This window comes from Protopterus annectens, chromosome 7.part0 (assembly GCF_019279795.1).
Source record: "Protopterus annectens isolate FY-2018-M chromosome 7.part0, PAN1.0, whole genome shotgun sequence".
Classification (NCBI taxonomy): domain Eukaryota; kingdom Metazoa; phylum Chordata; order Ceratodontiformes; family Protopteridae; genus Protopterus; species Protopterus annectens.
In genome coordinates this window covers 1,736,377,120-1,736,404,846 of record NC_056739.1, presented here as the reverse complement: position 1 = coordinate 1,736,404,846, position 27,727 = coordinate 1,736,377,120, and the positions used below count along the sequence as shown (strand labels likewise).

Genomic DNA, 27,727 nt, shown 5'->3' with positions numbered 1-27,727 from the left:
TCTTTATTTTATATCCTTAGAAAAAGAAATTAAATGGACTCAAAATGCTCCACAATACCAAAATGTCTTTTTCTGGATTTATCAAGTATCATCATCTGCAAATAAACCTAACGTTTATCCAGTACCATCCCAGTTATATCCTTGAATTTGTTAATCTCTTATTTTCTTCGCCATCAGCTTCAAATACAAAGCAAATAACAGTGGGGAAAGGACATTCATGCCTCTGTTCAAACACAGCTTCTGAGAGAGGACTCTTCTTGCCTAAATTCTTGCCGCCAACCCTTTATATATCCTCTTTATTAACCCTATTACTCTGCCAGGGAACACAAATGCTACTACTATCCTACTTATAAAAACCTAGCTGACTCTACCAAATGCTTTCACTGCATCAAAACCTGCTAACAACAATGGTACTTTCTTTGATCTCTTTGGATCATCCCTTTTCTACTAATGCTGTTAAATGTTTGCTTACTACTCCACAAAAGACACACTGATCCACGTCGGTCAACTACAGTAGCACCTTTGCCATTCTCATAGCTAGTATATACAGAAATGTTTTAAAACTGAGTCTACATTACTGTGGGAATTGAAGTCTTTACCCTCTTTAGGTAATGCAGTCAAGCACAGCTTTCTTACAAGATCTTGGCACCCCCCTTTTTAAATGCTGTTAAAACATTCCAGATTTTTATCTTCTTCCACTTTAACTTCCAAATTTCAACAGTAACACAACTTGTTCCTGGAGACTTCCCTGTTGATTCTTACATATCACCATGTGTATCTCCTCTTTCGAATCTTAGTTATTAACCGTTGAGCTTCGTCTTCTTCTACCTTTGGCATAACTAACTTCCATAAATACTTCCATGTGTGCTTTTTCTTGGCTGCCACATTTCTCTGCTTTATACAAATTTTCATAAAATTTCTGAAATATCTTAATATCACTATACGATCTTTAGCTATTTTTCTTGTTACATGATGTCAATGGAAGGCTGACTAGAATAGAAATCTGCTGTGAGGGAGAAAAAAACGATCTACTTTTTGTTGTTTAAAGAACAAAGAAAAGCTAGTACACAAGGTCTGTTGCTTAAAGTAGGTAAAATAATACTGATTAATCAGCAATGGAAAGAATTACTGGTAAGAATACATGACTCCCACATAGAAATTGTAAAGAAAGAGCTCATGATGCGTTACACTTGCCAGGAATTTAAGTGCAAATTGTAAAAGAAGGCTAAGACTGTTCAATGCATGTCATAACAATAAATCAAAAGAAGAAATGATTTATTACTCATCTCCAAGACGACTACGGAGTTTGTTTGTGTCTTTCGGCTTTTCCCGGTTAGGGGTCGCCACAGCGGAACTCCGGTCCGCTAATGATTGTCTGTTGATTTTTACGTACCAGCTTGCCAGGCCTGATGCACAACCTTCAACGAAGGTACGCCTATTAATGCATGTCTCCACGCAGAAGACGCTCTAGCTGAGAATCGAACCGGACAGCGTCTTACTGTGAGGCGACAATGCTACCGCAGCACCACCACTGCGGGTTGACGACTACGGAGTTAGGGTGGAAAATACTTGTTTCAGTTTTGTGACTATGCTACTCTGACATTGAGATTATTATGGTAAAAGTCCCAAGAATGTGAAGTTACCAGATACTACAAATACTGGTATGATCAAAGCACTTAAAGCTGTATATTCAAAACAAAGGAATCCCGGTATGGTAATCACAAACAATGGACCACAGTATGCAAGTACGTAATTCAAGTGATTTTCAGAATAAGTAGAATTTCAACATGTGACCTCAACTATGACTAATATAAAGGTAGATTATCAATTTGACAGAACAGTTCAAATTGCAAAAGGAAAATCTCATGAAGAAAATTCACAGCATCAATACTGCCTATTATGCAGATATATACATAACTTTCCCAGAATAAAGATGCAAGTCTTATGTCTGTTCATCTAGAACTACTCAAGGGTTGAAGATTAAAGAACAGAATATCAATTTTTGCTTAGTTACTTCAGCCAGAAAACCTGATTTCAGTTATACAGAGACTGACAGAATCAGACTAGACAAACTACTACCACAAATCAACTACAACTGCTTGAAAAAAGGGATACAGTAAAAATGCAGTTAAAGCTTATAGAGAAGTAGTGAGAAGGAATGCTCGTGATGTATTGTGACCAACCAAGATTTTTTGCTGTTTATACTGAGGGTGGGAAATAGCTGAGAACAAACTCAACACATTCATTCAAAACAAATATGTCCCAAAGTAGCTGTGTCAAATAAAGAGACTGTGTTTAAGAAGCCTTGAGCAAAGGGGTAGTCACAGAAGTATCCAGAGAGACAGATAAAAAGTTATCTCAGACATTTCCAGAAACAGCCATAGGTGAGCAAAAAGATGTTAGAGTCCAAAGCATCTTGAAAGACTGTTTGATAGGTAGGCACTTGCAGTACTTCCTACTACATTAAAGTAGTAAGTGCAGACCACAGACTCTTTCATATAATTCAAGCATTGAAGATTATTAAGAATGCCAGAGCCAGCAAAAAACACTGATAAAAGCAAGGACTGAAAACTGTACCGGAACTGTATTTTGATGCACATGCTGCCACTATAATATGAAAATGTTCTGGCATTTTATCTGAAAAATGAAAATGAGGAAAGTATAAACAGCAGCCTGGTTTGTGGCAGACAGGAATAGTGCCGCTACTGCGACCCAGATGACAGGGCTTTGAATATAGATCCTGGCACTTGGGAGGAGTCAGGCAGAGAGTGAGAGGGAATGAATGGACGTGTACTGCTTATCTCTCTTCCAGGGGAGGTTTGTGGGCACATGGTGAACATATAAGGAAGTGTGATTTCTCCAGTGGAGACGGGGGAAACCACTTACTGTGCTCATGCTGGTGGTGGTGGTGGGGGATTTAGCTGCTTGCTGGCAATGTCTTTTGCAGAAGTGAGGGATGTTCAATGACGACAGCCCAATGCACATTCCCTACCACTGGGTCAACTGAGCATCCATTAGGGAATGTAGGGCTAAGTGAAAAAAACAAACTACTTCTAACAGCTGTCTGAATGATGGCCAGTCCTAGTAAAAACACTCACCATGGCAATAAAGAACAAATGAGCCGACTGGCTGGAAGTGGGTTAATGACTGACAGAGATCACGGCAAAGAGTGTTTAAAAAAAAAAGTGCTAAAACCACTGAAATGTCTTTGCGTTTAATAATTCTTGAAGTAATATGCTTATTTGCTGAAGCAATGCTAATGCTCTGAAATATAGTATTCTACGTGCTCTATTAACAAATGTTTTTTTACTTATGCATATAATTCTGCTTCAGAGTAAAGTGTACATCTTTAACTTTGTGAAACAGAGTGATATAATATATATCAGCTGCTTTAAAACATTTGATGCCACCAGCAGTAGAGCACATGGACTGACATTATAGCTCTCAACCAATCAGGGACACTTAAAATATTACTGCTATTAACTTGAGACATTCACAGATTCACAGCATGTGAATTAATGTACATTTTGTGAAGTAAAAGAAATCTACAACTCTTAATTATTGTCATTAAGTGTAATTCACCAACTTTCCTCCAAAAGTCACCAGTTTTAGTAGGGATTAAGAGGGACAGAGCTAAAATTTGAGTCAAAATCGGGGACAGTTGAGAGGTATGACTGACATCCTCTAACTATTATACATTGAAAAGAAGAAAAAAGCAGGTACTGCCCACCACACTGAGCAGCTTCAAAACTTTTATTTTAAAACATAATTAAAGACACAGGAATGAGCGCTTTTGGGACCAGGCCCTCTTTTATTTTAAAACACATGAATGAGCACTTTCAGGACCAAGCCCTTGTTCAGATGAAGAAGGGCTTGGTCCCAAAAGCGCTCATTCCTGCATTTTTAATTCTGTTTTAAAATAAAAGTTTTGAAGCTGTTCAGCGTGATGGCCAGTACCTGCTTTTTTCTTCTTTCCTTTGGAATCTTTGTGGGCAGGCAGCCTTTGGTGGAATATCTACAGTTCTTTTTGGTTTAACTATTATATATTCTACAAGCTAATCAAGATAGCTGCAAGCATCTTTTGTCTGTTTTTTTCATTGAGTACTTTTTTGCTCCCATACCTGTCATCACACGCTTCCAAAATGGATGGGAGCTCATTCATTCTTCCCTGTTGGGTTTCCCTAGCACAGAAACAACACCTGTCTGGAGGTGCTGTCATTCAGGCACATTAGGATGGTCGCTACCCACGCTGGCATCCTGGCAAAAATTGTCATAGTCTCTAACCACAGCCCTGGGCAGGGGGAACAGGCATCCCTCATTATCAAGGGGACCACAATACTTTTTCTCAAGTGAATGCACACTCTCATGAACTTTTAATGAAAACTACTGTCAAAGTGGCATGAGGTCTAATTGCTCATCCCTGGGTCATCCATTGTGCCAATGCCCCTCCCCAGATGGGCATGACCATCAGTAGTGTCAGTGGCACAAAAGGTAGCACACTTGCCTTTGGTACTGGAAGACTGGAAAACCAGAAGACTGTAGGGTTTTATTCAGATTATATTTGTTGGATTGCTGATACTGCAACACAGCATTACAGAAGTGGTGTACTCGAGTGTGACATCCGTGGATTTAATGCTCAATGAGGTCCCAACTGTTAGCTCAAGTGGATGTAAAAAAAGATCACACTGCACCTACTGAAAATGGTATGGGAAGTTCCTTGATGCCCTGGACAAATTTCCCCAGCAGGAGAAATATCACTTCAGATCTTACCCTACAAACATCTTGGTCAAGAAAAAAAATCTGGTCAAGAAAAAAAATAACCCCTCCAAAAGCCATATCAAACAGACATCTGATCTGATAACTGAATCCACTTCACTTGAGTCATAATCAGGACTTTATCCCTGTATGCCAAAAATGGTCATGTTGGCATTTTCATTTAGTCGAGTCTGAATATCAAATATTACACTAAGGTGTCCAGTTGTTTTCTGTGGGGTGAGGGAGTGATGAATGACAAAAGTCCCGATATTATAGGTGAAAAATCCATCTTCTGTTGAAATACTGCAGAAACTATAATATTAGATTTGTAAAAGATTACTATGACATAAAACAACTGAAATAAATTCTAAAACTAATCTTTTTTTGCAACAAAGTGAAAAGTCTTTTGCACTGGATGACAGTATAGTTTCACCTTCAACATCCTAAATTTATACTAATAATGTCCCACTCAGAGCATAAGAAAGGGTAACAACCTTAAGTCTACAAAGTACATAGGAGCTGGGCTCATTACATAAAAGTGAGTGACATTAAACAGAGAGAATGCAGGGGGAAAAGATGGACATGGACATTCACATGTGGGGGTAAAAGGGGATTAGGCTAAGTAGGACATGAGAGAAAGGCAAATCACCTTGGTTTAATAACATGTAAGAGGAATGAAAACCAGGTATTTTTGTGGAGGACTAAAACACTATCATTTGTATCTCATACTTAATTTTGTTTGCCTCTGCCTGTCAGCAAAAAAAGAATTTCAGAATCACAGGAACAAAACTATGTTATGGGACTGAGGTCACCCTGCCATTTTCAATTTAAGCATTTCTATTTGTCTTTTGCTCTAAGGTATACAATGCCCATTTCATCAAATGAAAGAAGTTTAAAAAAATCTGACAGCTTTTCTTGATCTGTTGAGGATTCATAATATGATAATAAAATAAATATTTATCATACAACAAAAAAGGATAACAATTATGAATGCAATGAAGTACTTTGTAAAGCTCAAGCAACCTTGCTGCACAGACAGCTTTACAGATTTCACTACATTGCTGAATGACAAACTGTTTTCTTAACGTGCTGAGGATTCGCAACAAATAATGGATCAAATGAGTCTAGAAAACACAAAACTAGATAAATATTTGTATTTTGTAAAGTTCAAGTAACCTTTCTGGAAACACATTTCCCTATTGTTGCACATCATAAAAAGCAGATTTCTCACCAGGCTCGGGTTTCTCACAAAGTGTTTTAGATGGAAAGCCAAGTTGTCCAGACTCATTCCATCCCCAGATATAGATATCACCTCCATCTGAAATGAGAAAAAAGTCAGGATAAAATCTAATCAGAGTTGTAGAAAGACATTAGCTATACTCCCATTTGAGAGTTATTTTTAGGCATTTTCATTTCATTATATCATTCATCCTTCCAATGCTGTTGAGGTCCCATCCGACTCAGAGTGACTCTATGAACTGACACCATCCACAGAGCTGCACACATATCTACACACAATTCAGAGTCCCCAATCCACTACAGTATAATAATGAGATATGGGAGGAAACCAGTGTAAAGATAGAAAATTCACGAAAACACAGAGGAAATGCAGATGCTGCAGAGAAGACACCCCAACTGAGAATTGAACTGAATAACTTTTTGCTGTGAGATAACATTGTTATGCAGTCTACCACTCTATCAACCATCACTGATTTCTCTTAAATACACAAGATGGGTCAAGGGAGTTCAGAAAACTAAAAAGAAATTGCTGAGGACCCGTGAGGATATATTAAAGATGGGCATAAAAGCAAAGGTAAGACTATCACAACTAAAAGGTACAACAGGGATTTCATCAGGAGAATTATTAAAATGGATATCTTGGACAGAATTATGTCAGACAATAGGCTGCTTGTACATCTGTACACGTATAGTGTGAATGCTTAGCTATTTTCTGCTAATTAGGCACGCTATCAGGCAGCGGGTTATTACACAGCAGGGATATAAAGCACACAGTTGAGAGATGAGAGTCTGCAGGGCAGAGCAAAAATTGAACATATGAGAAATGCTTTACACTCTTAAAAGAAATAGGTTGTATTCATTACAGCTGCAGATTTTATATTAATAGAATATGAATTTTTTTTTTGCATTCATCATAGGTAGGGATTTATGAAACTGGATGTGAAATAGTTTGCTTTCATCACAGATGGGGAACTTGCAATAACTGGTTATGTTCATAGGTAGGTACTAGGCTATCTGCCTGAGGGCATTTATAAGCCTAGCCAGTGTGTGTCAGCTTTCGCCGCCCCATTGATTAATTAACTGATCCTCTGTCAAGAACAGCTAATGAAGTGATCCTAGGGTTGTATTTTCTGTTACCCATCCACTCGTCAAGGTTTCTCTTGAAGAGTGTTAGTGAGGTGCTCTGCCTAATCATTCATCTTCTTCTTTTGGCTGTTCCCATTAGGGGTCGCCACAGCGGATCATTTGTTTCCATTTCTTCCTGTCCTCTGCATCTTGCTCTGTCACACCAACTACCTGCATGTCTCCTCTCTCACCACATCCATAAACCTTATCTTAGGCCTTCCTCTTTTCCTGTTACCTGGTAGCTTCATCCTTAGCATCTTTTTCCCAATATACTCAGCATCCCTCCTCAGCACATGTCCAAAGAAGAGATTACTGGAGTGCATTCTAAAGCACTCACACAGCCTGACAGCGACAGCTATCTATTTTGCGGACGTCTGTATGTTGTGTATAAAAGTAGTTACAACTTGCTGTAACTTCAATTCACATGTTTGGTGTAGCCCAAGATGCTGCTGTTTCTGTTTGCAAACAAATCCATTTGCTGCAACATTTGTGTCCTGAAGACTTCTTTCAATTAATAAAAAAAGGTTGGAAGAGGCAATTAACCTCGGCAAAAGAGGATAACATGGGTTTGGGGGGAAATTAGGCCTCAAAATGACCCAAGAAATGCATGAAAATAAAAAGAATGAACTCTTAAAGTCCATAGATCTTAGAAAAATGTGGTTACAGTGGTAGGAAAGTCAAAGAACATTTTGAGAACTCAGTGTGGTAATAAGTGGAATCTTGGTGGCCTTCTGCCCCAAAACGATATACTCACCACATGGAGACCATTCATTGCACCTGCCTTGTTCTGTAACAAACCCAGTGTACAGACATTAAATGCTGGAACCCATGGAGATATTTAGTGCAGTTATCAATAAAAATGTCACTAACATGCATAAAAAACAAAGACTAATTCATTGCTGCACACACTTTTGTCCTAGTACAAAGGGCTTCATCAGAACAAGTAATCAATACACCTCCCCCTCCTTTTATGGCCCCTCCAATAAAAAAGCACCAATCAAACATTAAAATGAATTTGAATACATTCACCATACTGTCATATACTGAAGTCATTCTCACAGCTTTTACAAACTGGCCCTTCACTAAGTTCTTTTTCTGAAACATGGGGTGTGCACTATTATAATGTAGACATGAATTGCTAAATGTTGGTTTCCTATATATTTGTGACTTAAAACCATTATCAGTATAGCAAAGTATCCAAATAATTAATAGCAGTTTTGCTAAACTGTGATGTAAAACATAAGAACTCTGTAGTCATATTTAAATAAATTAAAACTGATCTACCATATTGTCAAGAATAAATATATCATCTTATGCTTTTCCCATGAAACCAACACATGGCATAAATGGGTGCACATGCAGCCCCCATTGCTACACCTTTAAGTTGGTTTAATATTTCCCCTCAAAATAAATATAACTGTTGTTCAGGACCAAAGATATTAAATCACAAATTACATTCAATTTATCCATTAGCAAAAAAAATCATAATTCAGTAAGATCTCATAAAATAAATCTATCCCTTCCTCATAAGGTATAGAAGAAAAAAGGTCCACTATAGCAATAGTTAAAAAACCTAAATCACTACACCACAAACTCTTTTTAAGGTGACCTAAAAAATCCCATGAATCCTTAAGTAAATGTGGTGTTTTTCATAAATAGGTTTTAATCACCTATCAATCAAAACAGCTAATGGATAAGTTTCTGACCCCGGTACAGATACTATAGCGTGAAAAGTTGGGTTGTCTAAATTTTTATGTACTTTTAGTATCCCAAAAACTATGGGTATTGAGGGTTTAGGCACTTTTAAGAAGTTGTGTAATTCTCTGTCTAATCTGCTATTAAATAATAAATCTTCCAATAATAAGTCAATATGCTGATAAGCAATTTTTAAGTGATTTCTAGACACAGGAATATATGTATCAGTGTCATGTAAGATGTTTACCATAGCCATGGAATACTCAAAGGTGTTATAAAGTACAGTACCCCCACCCCATCACCAGGTTTCATTATTCTCAGGTTGTCGAAGTTAAGCAGTTTGCACATGACTTATCTTTCTTGTTCTGAAAGATTGTGTTGAAACCTACATTTTTTTTTTTTTTTTTTTTTTACACAGCATACAAGTCCTTGAAAGCAGCTGTGCGAATACGCTGATTAAGGGATGAAGGGGTATATTAAATGTACTTTTTTTCTTTGGTGTCCCTAACTCTTTAGGTCCTACACTGTCCTTTGTAATTTTATCATTAAAAAACACCCCTAGGTTTAGTTTTCTTATAAATGACGTAAATTCCTTAATAGCATCAGTTGTATTCCACTGCTTATGGGGAACAAATTTAAAACCTTTTTGAAAAAGATGGAAATGTTCCTTGGTTATTATATAGTTGGTATAATTAAATATGTTGCACCTATCATATGACCCCCTTATGCAAATTAGTGTCTCTCAATACATCCCTGTCTTCTTGTTCGCATATTTTATGCAGAATGAGAGAGGTGGGGAGTTGACTTGGTACTCGGTCCCTGTGTTTGTTTGTACAGACACCCCAGTTGTTCTGAATAATGTAGGGTGGGAAAATCCCCTTCATCATTCAAGTCATAACCATGATCTATATGTAAACCTTCCTCCAACAAGGAGTCTCTCTCAGTTAAATCATAAACTTCATTCTCTGAAGCATCAGTAGTATTCAGTCCCTTGTTACAGCCCCCTTAAATACATGGTCCAATGGCCCTTTTAATTGGTTTGCCACATTATTTTTGTATTGCAATACATCCCTATTTACTTTCTTTTGAAATTTTCATTACATTTCTTAACACTTTTTAAACCATTATTATAAAAAGAAGCATATTGCTCAAAAATCAAGTCCTGTTCAGTGCTAACATTCAGCTTATTAATTTCATATACAAATACACCAATTTCTAAATTGTTGTTTTTAATTAAAAGTTCCATAAATTAAAAACTATGACAATCAAACATATTAAAGGTCTGATATAATACACTATTTCTATGCAGACCAAAAGGAAATTTGTAGACATGTAAACATTGTGGAACAATTTTTAAACTAATACAATACCTTAAATATGAATTGTCCAACTGCAAAGTTTTACTTTCTTTTCCAATAATCTAATCAATTGTTTTAAACTTTTAGAGAAGTCCCAAGAGTCTCTTTATTACCGGTAGTTTGCATCTGTTTCTGCCCAACCGTAAATTCAAATTTCATATCCATTAATGCCTGCATGTTACAACAAACATTTGTTTTGTTGGTAAAAACTGCCTGTCTCACAGTCGTATTTATTTGTGTAAAACTGGTACTGCGCTTGTCATCCTTGCTTCCTCGTCACTGCAATGAACCAAAAAATTCACTAATACCAACTCCTTTAACTTCTAGTACATTCATGTATCCCATAGCCCTTTTATGGGCTGTTTATTTTTTCCACCCCACCTGGTCATTCATATTATGTGCAGGAAGCTCTGTTTCCTGGAAGGTACAATGTTGCCAGGAGGTACCACTGTCTGCATAAAAATGAGAGGCTAAATCAAACCTCTGTACTGTCCCACTATCCAAATTTTCAACAGTTGAGAGGGATCAAATGGAGTTGAATTTATTTCCTTCACCAAATATGACAAGAGCTCTACTAGTTTAGTGAACTCCCCTTTCAGAGTCGACTGTTCATCGTGTATATTCATGTTGGAATGGTCCTCATTTAAAATTAGGTGAGCCAGAAAATAAGTTGATGGTATCCAGGGTTCCAACTACCATGAACTAACACCAATAACGAAAGAAAACACAGAATAGTGTTGGAAATATACCACTTAATAAATTACAGAGACTAAATGCTTGTACCCACGGAGATATTTAGTGCAGACATCAATAAAAACGTCAATGAAATGTACAAACAGACTATCATTCATTGTCAAGTCCTTTCATCTCAATACAAAAGGACTGCATCAGAACTATTAATGCACTTCCCCCTCCTTTTATAGCCCCTCCAATAAAATAGCACCAACCAAACAATATAATAAATGTGAATACAAAATGCAAACATTTAAAGCTGATGTAGAAAATCACAGCAACCTTAATTATAATATTAAACTCAAAAATTAGTGCAACACCATCATAGGAACATACCATATAAAACATTTTTTAAACCTATTTAAATATTATATGTTTAAAATGCACATAATAAAACTCATACTATTATATAAAAAAAAACTCCCCAGGGAATTTTTAAAAGTGATCACATAAGGCATCAAACACCATCATGCCTCTAAATATATACCTATTAAAATATTCAGTAAAACTATTAAAAAATATATGACTGAAAACCAAAATTAGAATTTGCTGGCCCTTAACTTCAATAAAGGGTTTATGGAGACAATTTTGTTCAAACTTGGGGCAGTTGTAACTCTCAGCTTAATTTGCCAAACCATTTTACAACAATCTGAACTCTGTACACTGGGAATTAACAGCGAGATGTTTGTACAATGTATTAACATTTTTATTGTTAATATTATACATATGTTTATATATACATTTATTTAAACCTCTCCCAGTTTTACCAACATAAAAACTTGGACATCCCATTCATTTTGCAACATACACAACCCCTTTGATTGCAAAATTTCCTCTACTTAAACACACCCTAAAATTCCCACTGTCCAAATGGGTCTAGGACTAATGCGCGAACGGCCGTTTCACTGAATCTGAAACGTCCGGGCATACTTGCGCGAAAGTGCTTTTCACCGAAGAAGCACTTTCACGGAAGTATGCCTGGAGGTAGAGGGAGTTGTGGGGGAGTGACTATTGCAGAGATCGTACTACGGTGCGGTTAAGAGACTTTTTCCCTTTTCCTCACTGTAGTGCAATCTTGGAGTGAGAATAATAAAGTAGGAGGGTGTGCAGGGGGGCTTGCCCTCTGCATAAACGTTAATTTACTTTTCTTTTTTTTTTTTAACACACTTTAGCGAAAGCGCTTTTTTGGTGAAAAGCGCTTTTGCTAAAGTGTGTTCGGTGATAATGGAATCGGACTTTTGATCTTTCGATCAAAAGTACTAGATCTGTCCAAATACAGGGTGTCACTTACTGACACGGATTACAACTCCACATTTTTGGGTGCTAGTGTTTTTACCCTTCTGGTCCACACTAAAGTCCCTAGTTTGAGCCTGTTCGAAAATCTCCATCAGACTGAGGGCTGTTTTATGAACAAAAACAGACATATCACCCAAACTTTTCAATATAATAGTGCTCCCCTTAGAATACAGTAATGTTTTGCTATCGTGTTCTTTACCTCTTTCATACCAGAGTTGTATTGGACCACCATGGCATGCTCAAATCTTACATCCTCTCCTGATATAATACTAAGAACCTCATTTGAAAGTCCAACCCCTAAAAGAGCCTTACACTTAGTAACCCAACACAACTAAACTTCTTAACAAACACGCATCACCCGTGGGTTTGAATTAAGTTGTTTCCATAAACTACTGAAGTTAAGGGGCCAGCAAATTCTAATTTTAATTTTCAGTCCTTTGTGTCTGTGTTTTTATATATATATATATATATATATATGTGTGTGTGTGTGTGTGTGTGTGTAAAATCAATATATATATATATGTGTGTATGCATTATATATATATATATATATATGTGTATCTTAAATGGTTTTATTGAATATTTTTAATAGTTATACATTTAGAGGCAAGATGGTGTTTGATGCCTCATTATGTGATCATTTTTAAAAATTCCCTGGGGAAGTTTAGATAAATAGATATGGGTTTTATTATGTGCACTTTAAACACATAGTACTTAATTAGGTTTTAAACATGTTTTTCATGGTATGTTCCTATGATACATATGCTGTTAGGCTACTTTTTATATTTAATATTATAATTAAGGTTACTGTGATTTGCTGCTTCAGCTTCAAATGTTATTTGCATTTAAATTGATTTTGTTTGATTAGTACTGTTTTATTGGAGGGGCTGTAAAAAGAGGGGGAAGCATATTAATTACTTCTGATGAAGTCCCTTTGTACTGGGATGAAAGCACTCAGCAATGAATTAAAATCTCTGGGGGTTTTTTTTGTATATTTTATTGACATTTTTATGGATATCTGCACTAAATATCTCAGAGAGTTCCATTACTTAGCATCTGTATTTTAAGTCATATTTTTCTGATGCAATTCCATGTTTTTGTTGGTTATTACCAAACCCAGTGTGACTGAATGGGAATCCACAGTTTACTGAAGGACATACTTTAAAGAAATGAACTCAAACCTGTATTATAATGCTCTACTGCAGTACCTCACATTCACTTCTAGGCAGATAAGATTAAAGGTGAAAATATACTGTTTTCCCCACCCCCAACTAAGGTCATTATAACAACAAATCCAACATTTTAAAAACAAGCTATACTTTTCCCTCAGGAGATCAGCAAACAATGATGCAAATATAAACATACTCTGCTATGTAGTAGAAACGTAAGGATCCAAGAACAGCAGATACTTCAAGTAAAACTTTCCTTTAATATAGGACAACTAAGAACACAAACATAAGCGCTTTTGTAGCAATGCTACTTCATCAGATGTATAACATGATGTGAAAAGCAAACATTTATATAATGGTTACATCACATGACTAAATCAACTACTGCTAAAAGGTATATACACTCTAAAAAGTCATTCTATTCTTTAATTTTTTTTTAAAAGTACTTAAATACAATTTGTCTTATATAAAAAACCTAGTAGAGTTATCTCCTCTGTAAGAGGTCAATTCATATACAAAAGCAATATATTTAAAGTAATAATATGAAAAAGGCATAGAAAAGCATAAAAAGAACTGTTGCCCCTATTTTTTTTATTTAGGCTTCTGGCCTTCAATTTAGGTTTAATGGATACTCTGTCATTCAGGCCATGACCATAATCTCCCCTTAATCTTATGATCCATTTTGACTCTATCTGTTCAGTTAAATTGTTTATATCTCCTTTTCTAATATTTTCAAAGGTACGTGCTATAACCATAAATTTAAAATAATGTATATGGTTTGTATTTAAAATATGTTTAGATAAGGCACTTGCAATACTGCCTTTTTTGGCATGGTAGTAATGTTCTCTAATTCTTTTCCTGAGAGTTCTATCTGTCTTCCCTATATAAAATTTAAAACATGTTGAATAATAAGCTAAATACACAATATGTGTTGTATCACAGGTGGAATAAATATCAAATTTATATTTCTTATGTTGATCTGGATGATAAAATTCACCAGTGCTATGAATATATTGACAAAAGTTAGTGTCCACAAGATTAAGTACAATGTTTAGTAAAGTTTCTCTTTTTAATTTTGGAACACAAAGACGTTGTTTTACAGATGTCACATTTTTAAAAATAAACCTAGGTTTTCTTCTATTATACTTTCCAATGCTCCATCAGTGGTTAAAATTTTCCAGTGTTTTTCTATAATGTTAATATATTTTCTGATGTCATTTGAGTATTGTAAACACATTTTAATGCCTCTGGTTGCATCTTTATGTGTGTTTATAGTACTACCTATACTATGCCTTTTACTATAATAAGGTTTAATTTTGCTCCTTCTTAATTCTTTAATATTCTTAATACTATTATTAATTTCTGTTTTATCATAACCTCTGGCAGTAAATGCTTGTTCCAAGTATTCAGTTTGTTGAACAAAGTCATCATTGTCAATATTTAATCTTGATGCTCTATACATTTGACTGTTTACTACACTTTTAAATACATGTGTGCACGATGCATACTTTCTTTGTGTAAAAACTTATTACAATAATGTGGCTTTCTATATAATTTTGTAGTGAAGTTCCCTGTTATGTCTAATAAGACACTGACATCTAAGAAATCTATAGAATGTTTAGATTGAATGTGTGAAAATTTAAAAAGATGTAGTAGTATTGATATATTGTATAAACAATTCTAATGAATCAACAGTTCCTTTCCAAAGCAGAAAAATATCATCCACAAAACATCTATAGAAAACCACATGTAAATTAAAAGGTCCTTTAAACACGTTCCAGTTCCCAAATAACCAGTACTGCATTGGCGTAGCTGTTAGCACATGGTGTGCCCATAGCTACTCCATGTTTCTGCCAGTATATGTTCTCATTAAATACAAAGATATTCTGTAAGACACAGTCAGACTAATTAAAAGTTCCATTTCTTTGTGAAATTACTATACATCTGCAAAAAATGCTTTAGTTTAAATAAGCCATCATTATTAGGAATCACAGTAAATAATGATGTTATATCCAGTGTAACCAACAATATTTCCTCTGTATTTAACATATTTTCGGTACATACAAATAAATCATTTAAAAAATGTTGGGTATCTCTCAGGACGTGTTCAATTCTATTTAGAATAGGTCTGAGTATTTTCTCAGTATATATAGAATCTGGCTTTGTACACCAGTTTCTACCTGCTACTATAGGACGTAAGAGGGGGTTAAAAAGGTCTTTATGAGTCTTGGGTAAGCCTTGAATCATAGGTAATAAAGGACTTGATACTTTTAAAAAATGAAATAAGTTATCAATCAATTGTATATGTAATAAATGTATCATTCTTTTATGAATATTATTAATCATACTGTCAACTTTTACATTTGAAATCTTTAAATAAAATGATTCATTAGATAATAACTAACATATCTGTATTATATTTAATGGTATCAAATAATACTATTGGACCACTTTTATCAGCTGGTCTAACTAATATTTTTGTTCTCGTAGTTTCTTTAATGCTATATATTCTTGTTTAGTTAAATTGTATTTCATTTTATACTTAGTACAATAATTATCTTGATGTTGCTTTTGTAAATCATAAAATTCTTCAAGACACAATTTCTCAAAAGCAGTTACTAAGCAGTTGGTATTAGGTATATACGTACTAGGTTTATTAAATTCATGTATATTACTATTACTGCAAGTTTCATTATCTTTAAAATTCAATTTTAAAAGTATATTTCTAATAAATAATTTAAAATCTAAAACCATTTTTGTAAAATCTACTTTCTGTGTTGGAATGAATGATAAACCTTTTGTTAGTAATGACATCTCAGCTTCAGATAACATATAAGCAGATAAATTTAAAACTAAACCTTCTGTTTGTCACAAAGTCTTTTTAATGTTGGTGTACCACTCACTTCTCCTTCTGTCTTCCGACCTCTTGAGCGTGACCTGTGTTGAATCAAGGCTCTTTCCTCCTTGATAGGTAATGGAAATGTCATGGAACCTAAAAAAGCGATGAAACAGTTGTTTCTCTATTTTCACTTGTTTCCACATGAGTTTGAGATTTACTATGCATATTTATGTTTTCCTGTTTGCCAGTGCAGTGCACCTGAGCAGTTACTGTAAGCAGTTTCCTTCTTGCACCTAAGTTAGGTGTTAGTGTTTGTTTCTCTGGCTTGTTCAAGCTCAGAGACGTTGCTCACGTTGTTACATTGTTCATTCTAGCTGCTGGCTCCGCCAAAGGGCTGTGAATGGCATTTTGCTTGAAAAAACCTTCCGCATGCTCGGAAACATTGTTGCTGTTTGAATTACTGTTAAAATTTCTGTTATAAGCATTAAATGCATGCTTATTGCTATAGTGATTCAAAAAATTTGTTGTGCTTTCTTCAGTGTTGGATTGTGCATTAAAACGCGGCCATGTAAATACATTGGCAGCTGCAAAATCTGCACGGTCTCTTGCAAGATTTTGAAACTTAATCTTGCACAGTCTGCGTTCATAAATACTAACATAATCCATTACTTCAGTTAGATATTTCTCCACCATGTTCCACTCAAATTCAAGTAGCAAATCATTATGTTGTTTCATGATTTCGGCAGTTAATTGTTTTATTTCTTTAGTAGCATATTTAATTACTAGTTGCATATATTTAAAACTGCTTTCTATATTAATTTGTTGCCATTCTGCTAACATGTCAGGCATACTGTTGCCTTGTGTAGGCATGACTAAAATTCTTAATCCTCTATGCACAAGTCTCTCTTTTAAGCACACTTCCAAGTGAAAATGTTGATATTGTTGTCGTTTGAATTTGAAAATGTTGTTTTCTATGGCACGTATTTTAGTCTTCAGCAATACTATATCAACAGAACTGTTAGTATTAATTTGACTTACTTCACATTCTTTATCCAATAAGGGATTTTCAAAATGATACAGAAAAGCCAAGAACTTTTCCATATTTTGCTTAGGTTCATTCAAGATACTGTTACCATTTCTGGGAACATAGTCCAATCCAATAATGGCATTAGCATCATCTGCCATCTCTCTGGTGGGTCAGTGGTTAAATGAACAAGAAAGAGAATTATTTAGGACACAAACCACAATACCAAACGAGTTCTTGAATCCAAAAAGTAAATTGTAATCCACACAGTAGAAACGTAAGGATCCAAGAACAGCAGATACTTCAAGTAAAACTTTCCTTTAATATAGGACAACTAAGAACACAAACATAAGCGCTTTCATAGCAATGCTACTTCATCAGATGTATAATATGATTTGAAAAGCATCAAACATTTATACAATGGTTACTACATCACATGACTAAATCAATTACTGCTAAAAGGTATATACATTCTAAAAAGTCATACACATTTTTTTTAAATTTTTTTAAAAGTACTTAAATACAATTTGTTTTATATAAAAAACCCAGTACAGTTATCTCCTTTGTAAGAGGTCAATACATATACAAAAGCAATATATTTAAAGTAATAATATGAAGAAAGCATAAAAAGACCTTCTGGCCTTCAATTTAGGTTTAATGGGTACTCTGTCATTCAGGCCATGACCATAATCTTCCCTTAATCTTATGATCCATTTTGACTCTATCTGTTCAGTTAAATTGTTTATATCTCCTTTTCTAATATTTTCAAAGGTACGTGCTATAACCATAAACTTAAAATAATGTGTATGGTTTGTATTTAAAATATGTTTAGATAAGGCACTTGCAATACTGCCTTTTTTGGCATGGTACTAATGTTCTCTAATTCTTTTCCGGAGAGTTCTGTCTTCCATATATAAAACATGTTGAACAGTAAGCTAAATACACAATATGTGTTGTATCACAGGTGGCATAAATATCAAATTTATATTTGTTATGTTGATCTGGATAATAAAATTCACCAGTGCTATCAATATATTGACAAAAGTTAGTGTCCACAAGGTGAAGTACAATGTAAAGTTTCTCTTATTATTTGTTTTTGGAACACAAAGACATTGTTTTATAGATGTCATATTTTTAAAAATAAACCTAGTTTTTTCTTCTATTATACTTTCCAATGCTCCATCAGTGGTTAAAATTTTCCAGTGTTTTTTTATAATGTTAATATATTTTCTGATGTCATTTGAGTATTGTAAACACATTTTAATGCCTCTGGTTCCATGTTTGTGTGTGTTTATAGCACTACCTATACTATGCCTTTTATATAATAAGGTTTAGCTTTGCTGCTTAATTCTTTAATATTTTTAATACTATTATTAATTTCGGTTTTATTATAACCTCTGTCAGTAAATGCTTGTTTTAATGACTGCAGTAGTGTTTCTTCACAACCCAAGACGGTCCGAGAAAACTGCAATTATTCAGTACAAAACAGTATAATTTCCTTTCCTTCTAAAGCAATAGAAATAATTCTACAAAGTCAATGGTCAGTTTGCTGGATACTAATAGCCAGGCAGACAGACAACAGTATGGCTTCATACAACGGCATTTGTCAGTTCAGGGTGCTCCAATTCAGACAAATGGTCAGAGCGGAGATAGATATGGGAATTGGATGGCTACTATGTACATGCTTCTCTGTAAGACTCCTCACAATATATGCTGGACAAAGAGCTACTGCTGAGACGAGGGAAATGGAAAAATACTAAATATGGTAAAGTGGACAACAAACTCAATAACAGAAAATAACTAATTCATAATAAGTAATTAAAGTTACTTTAATCACAACAGAGACTGTTATATAGGTATGACACTAGGAAATGTTGATTTTTACAGTGAACAGGGTGGAAAATGTTTTTTGCATGGGGCAATCCCCTGCACCCCACACTAAGTTCACTCAGCTTTGTGGGCAAAGGAAAAACACGTACAACTCCAGGATTAGATCTTCAATTGCAATACACACCTACATGGGATTTAACAATAAAAAAAATCTCCTGTTTTCATAAACCAAGACTAATGTAAATCTTGGATCCCAAAACAAAGGCTACTAAAACAGATGTGAGGGTGGAGACAGACATTATTTGCTGGGAAACAATAACCACCTGCACATAAGACTCAACATAAACCCTAGTCCTTTAAACTGAAACTTAGAGCATGAAGAACTACATCAATCTGTTTGCTGGTAACACCAGAACTACTGCAGCACTTTGAGCAATGGGCAGGCTTTAATATAACCCAGCAAAACTTGGTGGGTATGAAAGTACCATACTGAATTGAATCTAAAGTACAAACCTATCCACTTGAGAGGAAAGGTTCCAGGAGTAAATACAGATGATAGTGAGTGGATCTATAAATGAATGAGAAAGAAAAAGGTCCAGGAGAGACCACTATACCTACACTCAGTCATGCAAAACAATTTCAGCAGGGTTTGGCAAATGCCAACAAAACACTTCTCATTACTAACACTGATCTGTACATTAAAGGAGTGAAAAACCCATTCTGATATACTGCATTGTTTTTCTCTTCTCTTTACCCCTCCTGCCTACCAGTCATCAGCCCCTTTAGAACAATTAACCTACTCTTTCCCTCCACACCAAGAGCAAACGTCAGCCAACAGGGACCATCATTAAGGTAGTCATCATAGGTATTAGAGGACTTTTCTTGGATGGCCCCAATTACCTGGAGATGCTCAGCTATGGAAGAGAAGGGTGATATGCAATAGGCTGCCCATGCTGGTCATCCCTCATTTTTGCTAGGGACATTGCCAGAACACAGCCCCACCCCATTCTGTCAAGCATGAGAAGTGGATTCCTCAGTCTTCACCAGGAAAACTGCACTTCCCTACATGCTTGCGTAGTTTTCAGAACACGGAGCAGTATACAACTCACCCAACATTTGCAGTGAGACAGACAGTGGAGGAGAAGCTTGAGAAGCAGTAACAGTCCAATTGGACACTCCTAGACTTGTAGAAAGCATTAAATAAAGTACCAAGAAAGATGATTTGGACAATCCTACAAAGGTTCCAGGTCTCAGAAACATTTGGAGAATTAGTACAGGTGATGTAGAAGGCCCAACTTATGCAAAAACAAACACTATTCTGACTGATACAGGGGTTTCCAGTGGGAGTGAGTGTGCATCAGGGTTCAGTCCACTGCTTATCATAGTGATGGACTACATCAGCAAACAAGCTGGTGGGGCAAATTGATAAAGATGCTGTATGCATATGATGCAGCACAAGTAGACTCAGGACAAGAACTTCAACAGATGACGGGACGGAATGCAAAACCAAAGGTCCATGGGAAGTAACAGAGTACAGATTAGACATGGCAGCACATGGGGAAACCGGATGCTGAATACTGACAGAGAAGGGAAACCACAGGAACAGGTTAACAGCTGAAATATCTGGTAGGTGTGGTTTAGAAGGAAAGTCTGAATGAGGAAGCAAAGCTAGAATCAGAGGTGATCCCTTCAAGAGCACAAAGTGTCAGAGGGTAGAATGTCAAAGAAGCTGAAAAGTAAGATATAGAAATAATGGTGTGACTAGTGCTGCTGCAGCAACTGAGGAAGCTTGTGGTGAAAGAGCTGAAGTACCTCAGGTGAGCAGTAGTAGTACTATGTACACAGTGGGACAGATGAAAAAATGAAAACAAAGCAGAAGCCAAAGTAGTCCCAACTGTAGGGAAGGTCAAGAAGAATCTGCAGACTACAGTAATCTGTATGCTCAAAAAAACTGTGGGGAAAGAGTATCAAATCTATAAAAATAATTATCAACAAATAACTGTGAGTCAAAAACCATGTACTGTAAATGCAATCAGCCTTTCATCTTTACCTTCCTACATTTGTAAGAATAACACATCATCTATCCAGCTCAGGTGGACTGTGCAGCTTCCTTCCTTCATTGAAAGTGCACTGCTGCTGTCACAATCTGACATAGGAAGGGGACATCTACAAAGAACGGCATGTGTCCACCTTTACCAAATGAATCACCAGTATGTTTTGTACAACCACCACCAATATCCCGGTCCATTTAAAATATTACTTTAAGACAATTAAGCAATCCAGATCTTCAAACCAGTCAGCGCATGATCAATGTCTTCCTGCAAATATCCAAGCCAAACTAAATATCTCCCAAAAAACATCTTAACTGATCTTTATGAACAACACCATAAGCAGTCAGAAAAATACTGCCAGTGTTATCAAAAACTTAGCAAAACTTTCTGGCTGACTGAAAAAAATGTTATCTCTGCCACAACTAACAATTAAAACTTGTAACAGAAAAGCTTAGTAGCCACATTTTCCAAATAAGGTTCTATGGTAGTGCTGCTTTAATTTATATGGAGAGGCATCTCATTCACTTAACTACTGGAAATAAGGGTTCACTTCATTACTTTATATACCTTTTCACTGGGATGGCCAAATGAGGAACAATCTCATGCGCGGGTTATGGAACAATGAAGAAAATTCACAAGTTATAATTCATAAACTACATGGGACAACAAACACAACGCAAAAGGATATCCAGCAATGCAAAGCAGCAATTGATAAGATGATGCCTGAAAGCTTAATTTCATCCATTTTTAATACCTGCTTTTAAAACGTGTCTGAATAACTCCACAGATCAAATGTATGGCAAAAACAAGTTACACCTTATTCCATTGTACAATACTACAAAAGGCTTCCAAGGTCCAGAGAAACAGTAAATTTCTTAATCTTATAATGCATCAATTGTCTAAATAAATTCTGTCATTCAAGAGGGAACCTATCTAAGACAGCTTGTGAGAAAATTTGACAGATCTTCCCTCTTCACTAGGGATAGGATGCACCTGGCCATGAATGGCTGTCACATACTTGGGGAGGGGGGCTTTTCCACTATAATGGTGCCTTTGTAGGCAAAGTGACATTACTACATATTTCATTCTGACAAAATTTCAAACTGCATGGCAACTGGGTGGCTCTGCTCAACACAAGAAACCTCAGAGGCAAAATGCATGATCTAGAAACTTTTCTTTGCCTGGAGAACATACTCATTTGTGCAGTTACTGAAACCGGCTTCCAGTCTATGGAAAGGACTCTTTCTATTATGAGGTCCACTGTCTATCATGTACTCCAATTTATTGGGAATCTCATATTCGTGCTCTCATCCCAAGTGACCTCAACCTTAATTTAGTAAAGGTCCAAATCACTTTCAGATTTTTTTTTTAACTTTGCCAGTAATTATGAAGAGAACCATACTGACTAGCTAAAAATGCTTCTGCAGGTGGAAGTCAAAAACAAACACCTTTTTATGAGGTGATTTTAATCACCAGTAAATCAAACCGGTGTACCAAACAAGTATTATGCCCAGCCCTTTAACCATCATCATCTCCAGGTCCCTGTAGCATATAGTTACTCCAAACCTTCAAAACCGTGTCTTAACTAACTCAACTGCCTTTTGCTCAACCCCACAAGTATTAGCTTCCCTAGTTAAATCAAACCATTTAGCAACTGCTTTCTACTTCAAAACCAGCCTCCTTGCTGTTGTGCACCCATAGAACAAGGTGTTTAAGATTACCAGATTTGAATGGATAATTTAGAGGTACATAGTTAATGCTCATATACCTAGCACAAGCAGAAGACAGCAAATCAAAATGGAAAGAAATTATGTTGAAATGCGGGGGGGGGGGGGGGTCATGAATTAAAAAGCAGGATTTTGGATGAAGGTATTAAAGAAAACAGTAACAACCACAATATTAAATGTACAAAGCAGAACATATTTTGAGAACTAAGTAGAGGACTGGAGAAAAGAGATTTTACCAATAGGGATGACTAAGTAGGGGTGCAAAAAATAGGCAAGGGGGGGCTAGAATTTATTGGTGAAAAGTAGCAAAGTAACCAAGGTACAGGGCGTAAATAAATATGTAGAAAAAGTCAAAGTGAGAGGAGGCAAAGGAGAAGTTTGAATTGCTGGTTGGAGACTGCCATCCCTTCAAGGGACAGATAATGGAGTATAGGCACAGAGAAAAAGATAGGGGAGTGTTAAATAAAAGACCAGCTCTGGTTGAGTTTATAGTTGGAGCCAGAACAGAAGGTGTAGTAAAAAAGGGATAATTAGTCACTGTGATATAGTGTAGATGAATAAAGCTCTGTCTATCGCCCAAACAACATGGGTTCAATTAGTAGCTCGGGTAACTGATGAAGAGGTAGGGAGGGGTGGAAGTTACCATCCTGGGGGGAAGGGTGGCGATGTGGGTGTCTTCTGCAATGATCCCAAGTGGAGGCTAGGGATGTCACATGGTAGAAGGTATGGTCCAAAATGCAGGCAGCAGTGGACATGGTTGAGTTGCTGCAGACCAGGATAAGCATTTAACATAACATTCCCATTTCACATCTGCTCCTTGGATGTAACCACATTACTGCACAGAAGGGGGGAATGGGTATGGTATAACTAAAAATCTACCCCAATGGATGTGGGCAGACAGGACTCCCAGGATAACTTTAGGTTTCATGACCAGTGCTGTTAGATTTATGGAATAACTCCAGGGGGCTTAGGAGCAGACGGTATATATCTAGTGTGGATGTGTGGCACTGGGTAGCAGTGTCAGAAGAATGATGTAAGGGAGGGGACCACAAAAGTGGGATAATTAGAATGACATATAAAATAAGGCATGATAACTAGAACAATCAATCAGAAGCAATTAGAAAATACTGGGAAATAAGAATGGAAAGGTAATATACAAAACTTCTCCTTTCTGCATTTCCCGGTCAGGGGTCGCCACAGTGGAACAATGTTCTGCAGAATGACCGGTAGTAACGCTTATGGTGTCGAGTTGCCAGCGCGGTATCCAACCTTCCACAGAAGACACACACAACATGCACACATACTCACACCTAGGGCCAATTTTAGAGTTTTCCAATCCACTTGCAGCATTTCTTTGGGGTGAGGCAGGAAACTCAAATGACCACAGGAAGGACATGCAGACTCTGCACAGAAGGCATCCCAGCCAAGAATCGAACCAGAGAACCTTTTGCTGTGAGGCAGTAAAGCTAACTGCTGCACCACAGTGGTCACCCAGAAAGGCAATATAGAAAGCAATAGATTAAAAAATGAAGTGGTACATTGACTCAGAATTCTGACAAGATAATTCACTACTCATAAATAGTTCCATTCAACAGCCTATGAAATGGCTTTACTCATGGATATCAACAGATGGCCAGTAACAAGATCAGATTCCCTATATACGCTGGAGTCAGAGATGGAAGAACTCTACAGTCTGCAAAAACAAGACCTGAAGTTGACTGTGGTTAAGAGTATCATCTTTTTATTGCAGTTTAGAATTAAATTAAAGGGAAAAAAACATGCACAAGCAAGTGAACTACTAGCTCAACAATATTCCAAATTAATATATACTGGAAACGAAGAATAGTTTTAAAGGATTAGACCTGCTGGATAGCAGCTGAAGAACTATAGACAGAAGTTTGGAATACTGTCTAGGAGGTAGCAACAAAGACTTTCAAGTAGAAACAAGATTAAAAAAACAAAACTACCGTCTATAGATGCTTTATAAGAAGCAAAGACAGCAAAAGTAGATGGAGACAGGAAAAAAATGTCAAACTGAATGAAAGTTTCAGAGAATAGTAAGAAGAAATGAGGCATATTTAAATATGCTTGTTCAGCTACATGTTGTACATGTTTGCTGCCTGCACTTTAATGGAGTCATTTTTGTGTTTGGATTAACTGTTTGGCTGTTGTAGGCTGCATGCTCAGGTATGATGGCCATTTCGGTGCATTTGGAGTGTTTTTTTATTGTATCTGCTTTGTTTGCTGAAAGAAAACAAAGAAACAGAAGCAATGTGCTTCTTTTCCCACCTTTCTGGGCTGGTATGGTCCAGTTTTCTGGTTGGTGCTGAGTTCAGGGCTGTGTTGCAGGTTTCTGTGTTTGCCCATGCCTTGCTTGGATGGAAGTTTCTCTGTTCACTGTCGGAGAGGGACCTTTGAGCAGCCTGTCTGTCCCTGGGGGAGTGGTTTCGGCCTGGTGATTGGTGGTTTGTTGGCCAGTTTGGGCTAATTTCTATCTCTTTCATTTCCATGCTATAAAATTCACATTTGCAAGGTTTTTGTGCTAGTATACAGCTCAGCAAGCTCCTGCCTGGTGCCCTGCAGAGTTCTACAGCAGCAGAGAGACAAAAAAGAGACTCTGGAGTGATTAAGTATCATTTTTCTGCATTTTCTTGCTGCCTTTAGCTAATTCCGCCTAAAATGTTGATTTTCTAGAGTTTCTGTGATTTAAAAAGCTTCTTTCCGCTACAAATTGTACTTATTTTAATGCCTGCACTTTAACAAAGTCATTTTTGTGTTTAAATTACCTGTTTAACTGTTGTAGGCTACACACTCAAGTGTGATAGCCATTTATGTGCATTTAAATTTATTTTTTTATTGTATCTGCTTTATTTTCTGAAAAAAACAAAAAAATACACTTGTTTTCCTGCCTTTCTAAGCTAGTATAGTCCAGTTTTCAGGTTAGCGCTGTATTCAGGGCTGTGTTACAAGTTTCTGTGTTTGCCCATACCTTACTTGGACAGAAGGAAGTTTCTCTGTTCACTGTGAGAGAGGGAGCTCTGAGCAGCCTATCTGTCCCTGGAGGAGTGGTTTCAGCCCAGAAATTAGTAGTTTATTGGCCATTTTGGGCTAATTTCTATCTCTTTCATTTCCCTACTATAAAACCCGCATTAGCGTGCCGGGTAGCTAGGGCATAACTATTCCTGGCTCCACAAAGTCTACTCTTCAATTTTTCCCTTGGAACTAGACAAACTTTCAACTTAAGCACTCAATCCATTCACTTCTCATACTGGCACTTGCTCAAAAACTCATAGCAAGCACTAATAAACCCTAGCACTAGACCCCCCCCCCATACTGTAGAGAAGGACAAGGCTCTCTATTCGACCTTACCAGCCAATCAGTAAATCAGTTCACTGTCCCTATCCAGGCATGTACAAAGGGCAGCTTCAGGTGTACTCTCCGGTCCAACTGGCGAATCTGGGCATTTTGAAGCAATGTTACAATTGCCTCATGTACACAGACAACCCTCTCCTTCTTCCACTAAACACTAATAGATGCAAGAGATGCAATTATATAGCCAAACTGGAGGCTAAGCTCTCTCAACCAAAGACTGGATCAGGCAGTCAAGAGGAGAAGGGAATTACTTGCATCACACCACCAGTCTCACATAGACCTATGAAACCAGTGCCGGCAAAAAACACACAAATACACAAAAACATACTCGAAGGCGCTAAATAAAAATCTGCAGAAGCAACAGAGACCTCCAAAGCAGACATCCAAGCAACCTCCACCCCCAACTCAAACCATGAAACACATACTTCACAAAACCAGTGTGCCACACAATCACAGCCCTTAAGGCAAAATAACATACCCAACACACTAGTAATAGGTGACTCAATATTCAGGCACACTGACGTCCCACTCACTAGGCTGAACAAGGAGAAGGTTACTGTTAGCTGCCTGTCAGGTGTCAGGATCCGCCACATAACACAAGCACTCAGGTCACTCCAGAACAAGTACAAATATGACTCTGTCATTGTCCATGTTGGTGTGAATGACCTGAGCTATACCTCCCTGGACTACATGAAGAGAGACATGGAAGAGCTCTCTGATCATGTAGCCCAGGCCGGTATGACCCTGACCATGAGTGGCATCCTGCCCTCACCAAGAATGACACCAAGGTATAGAGAAAAAATTATCAATTTCAACAATTGGCTAAGCTTCTGGTGTCATTCAAAGGGGATCCAGTGTCTGTCAGCCTGGGATGACATGCTCGACAAGCCACACTGCTTCGCTAGAGTCAGCTTGCACCTGTCACCCTTAGGTATTCGAATACTGGCCAAGGCTCTTACCACCCCCATACTGCCTTTTTTAGGCAAGGCTCAAAAGACAAACCCACCACTGTAAATAGCACAAGTAACAAAAACCTGAAGGTAATGCTACTCAATTCCAGAAGTCTAAACCTCAAAATGCACGCACTCGAGGCACTCCTCAGTATGGAGAAAATCAATATATGTGCAGTAACAGAAACCTGGTTTAAGGCTCCAGACAGCACCCCAGTACTACTAGGCTACAACTCATACCATACATTTAGGCCACAAAACCCGGACCTAAATACAAAAGGCGGGGGAGCATCCATATTCATCAAGGATACCTACACCTCCAGGTTAGTGGCACAGCACGATGCTTCAGAGATCATCCACGTGCAACTAACAATGGGCAAAACTGCTATTCAAATTATAGCTAGCTACAGATCACCCACAATGTCCCAGGACCCCCACTCCGCATCCCCGGAAACACTGGGAAACAAAGGTCCTACCAAACACCCTGATATTGGGTAATTTCATTTACCCAAACATTAACTGGGAGAACTACTCAAGTACAAACTCCCTTGCCCAACATTTCCTA

General features: G+C 36.9%; 1 protein-coding gene across 3 annotated transcripts in view; it reads right to left on the bottom strand.

Annotated features, from left to right (window-relative positions):
- The window catches only part of RCCD1 (RCC1 domain containing 1), a 552,668-nt gene that overhangs the window by 305,906 nt on the left and 219,035 nt on the right, over positions 1 to 27,727 (bottom strand). For all 3 annotated transcript variants that reach the window (XM_044078273.1, XM_044078274.1, XM_044078276.1), the window contains exon 5: positions 5,987 to 6,073. In XM_044078273.1, coding sequence (XP_043934208.1) covers positions 5,987 to 6,073 — 87 coding nt within the window. The remainder of the gene's footprint in view (positions 1 to 5,986; positions 6,074 to 27,727) is intronic.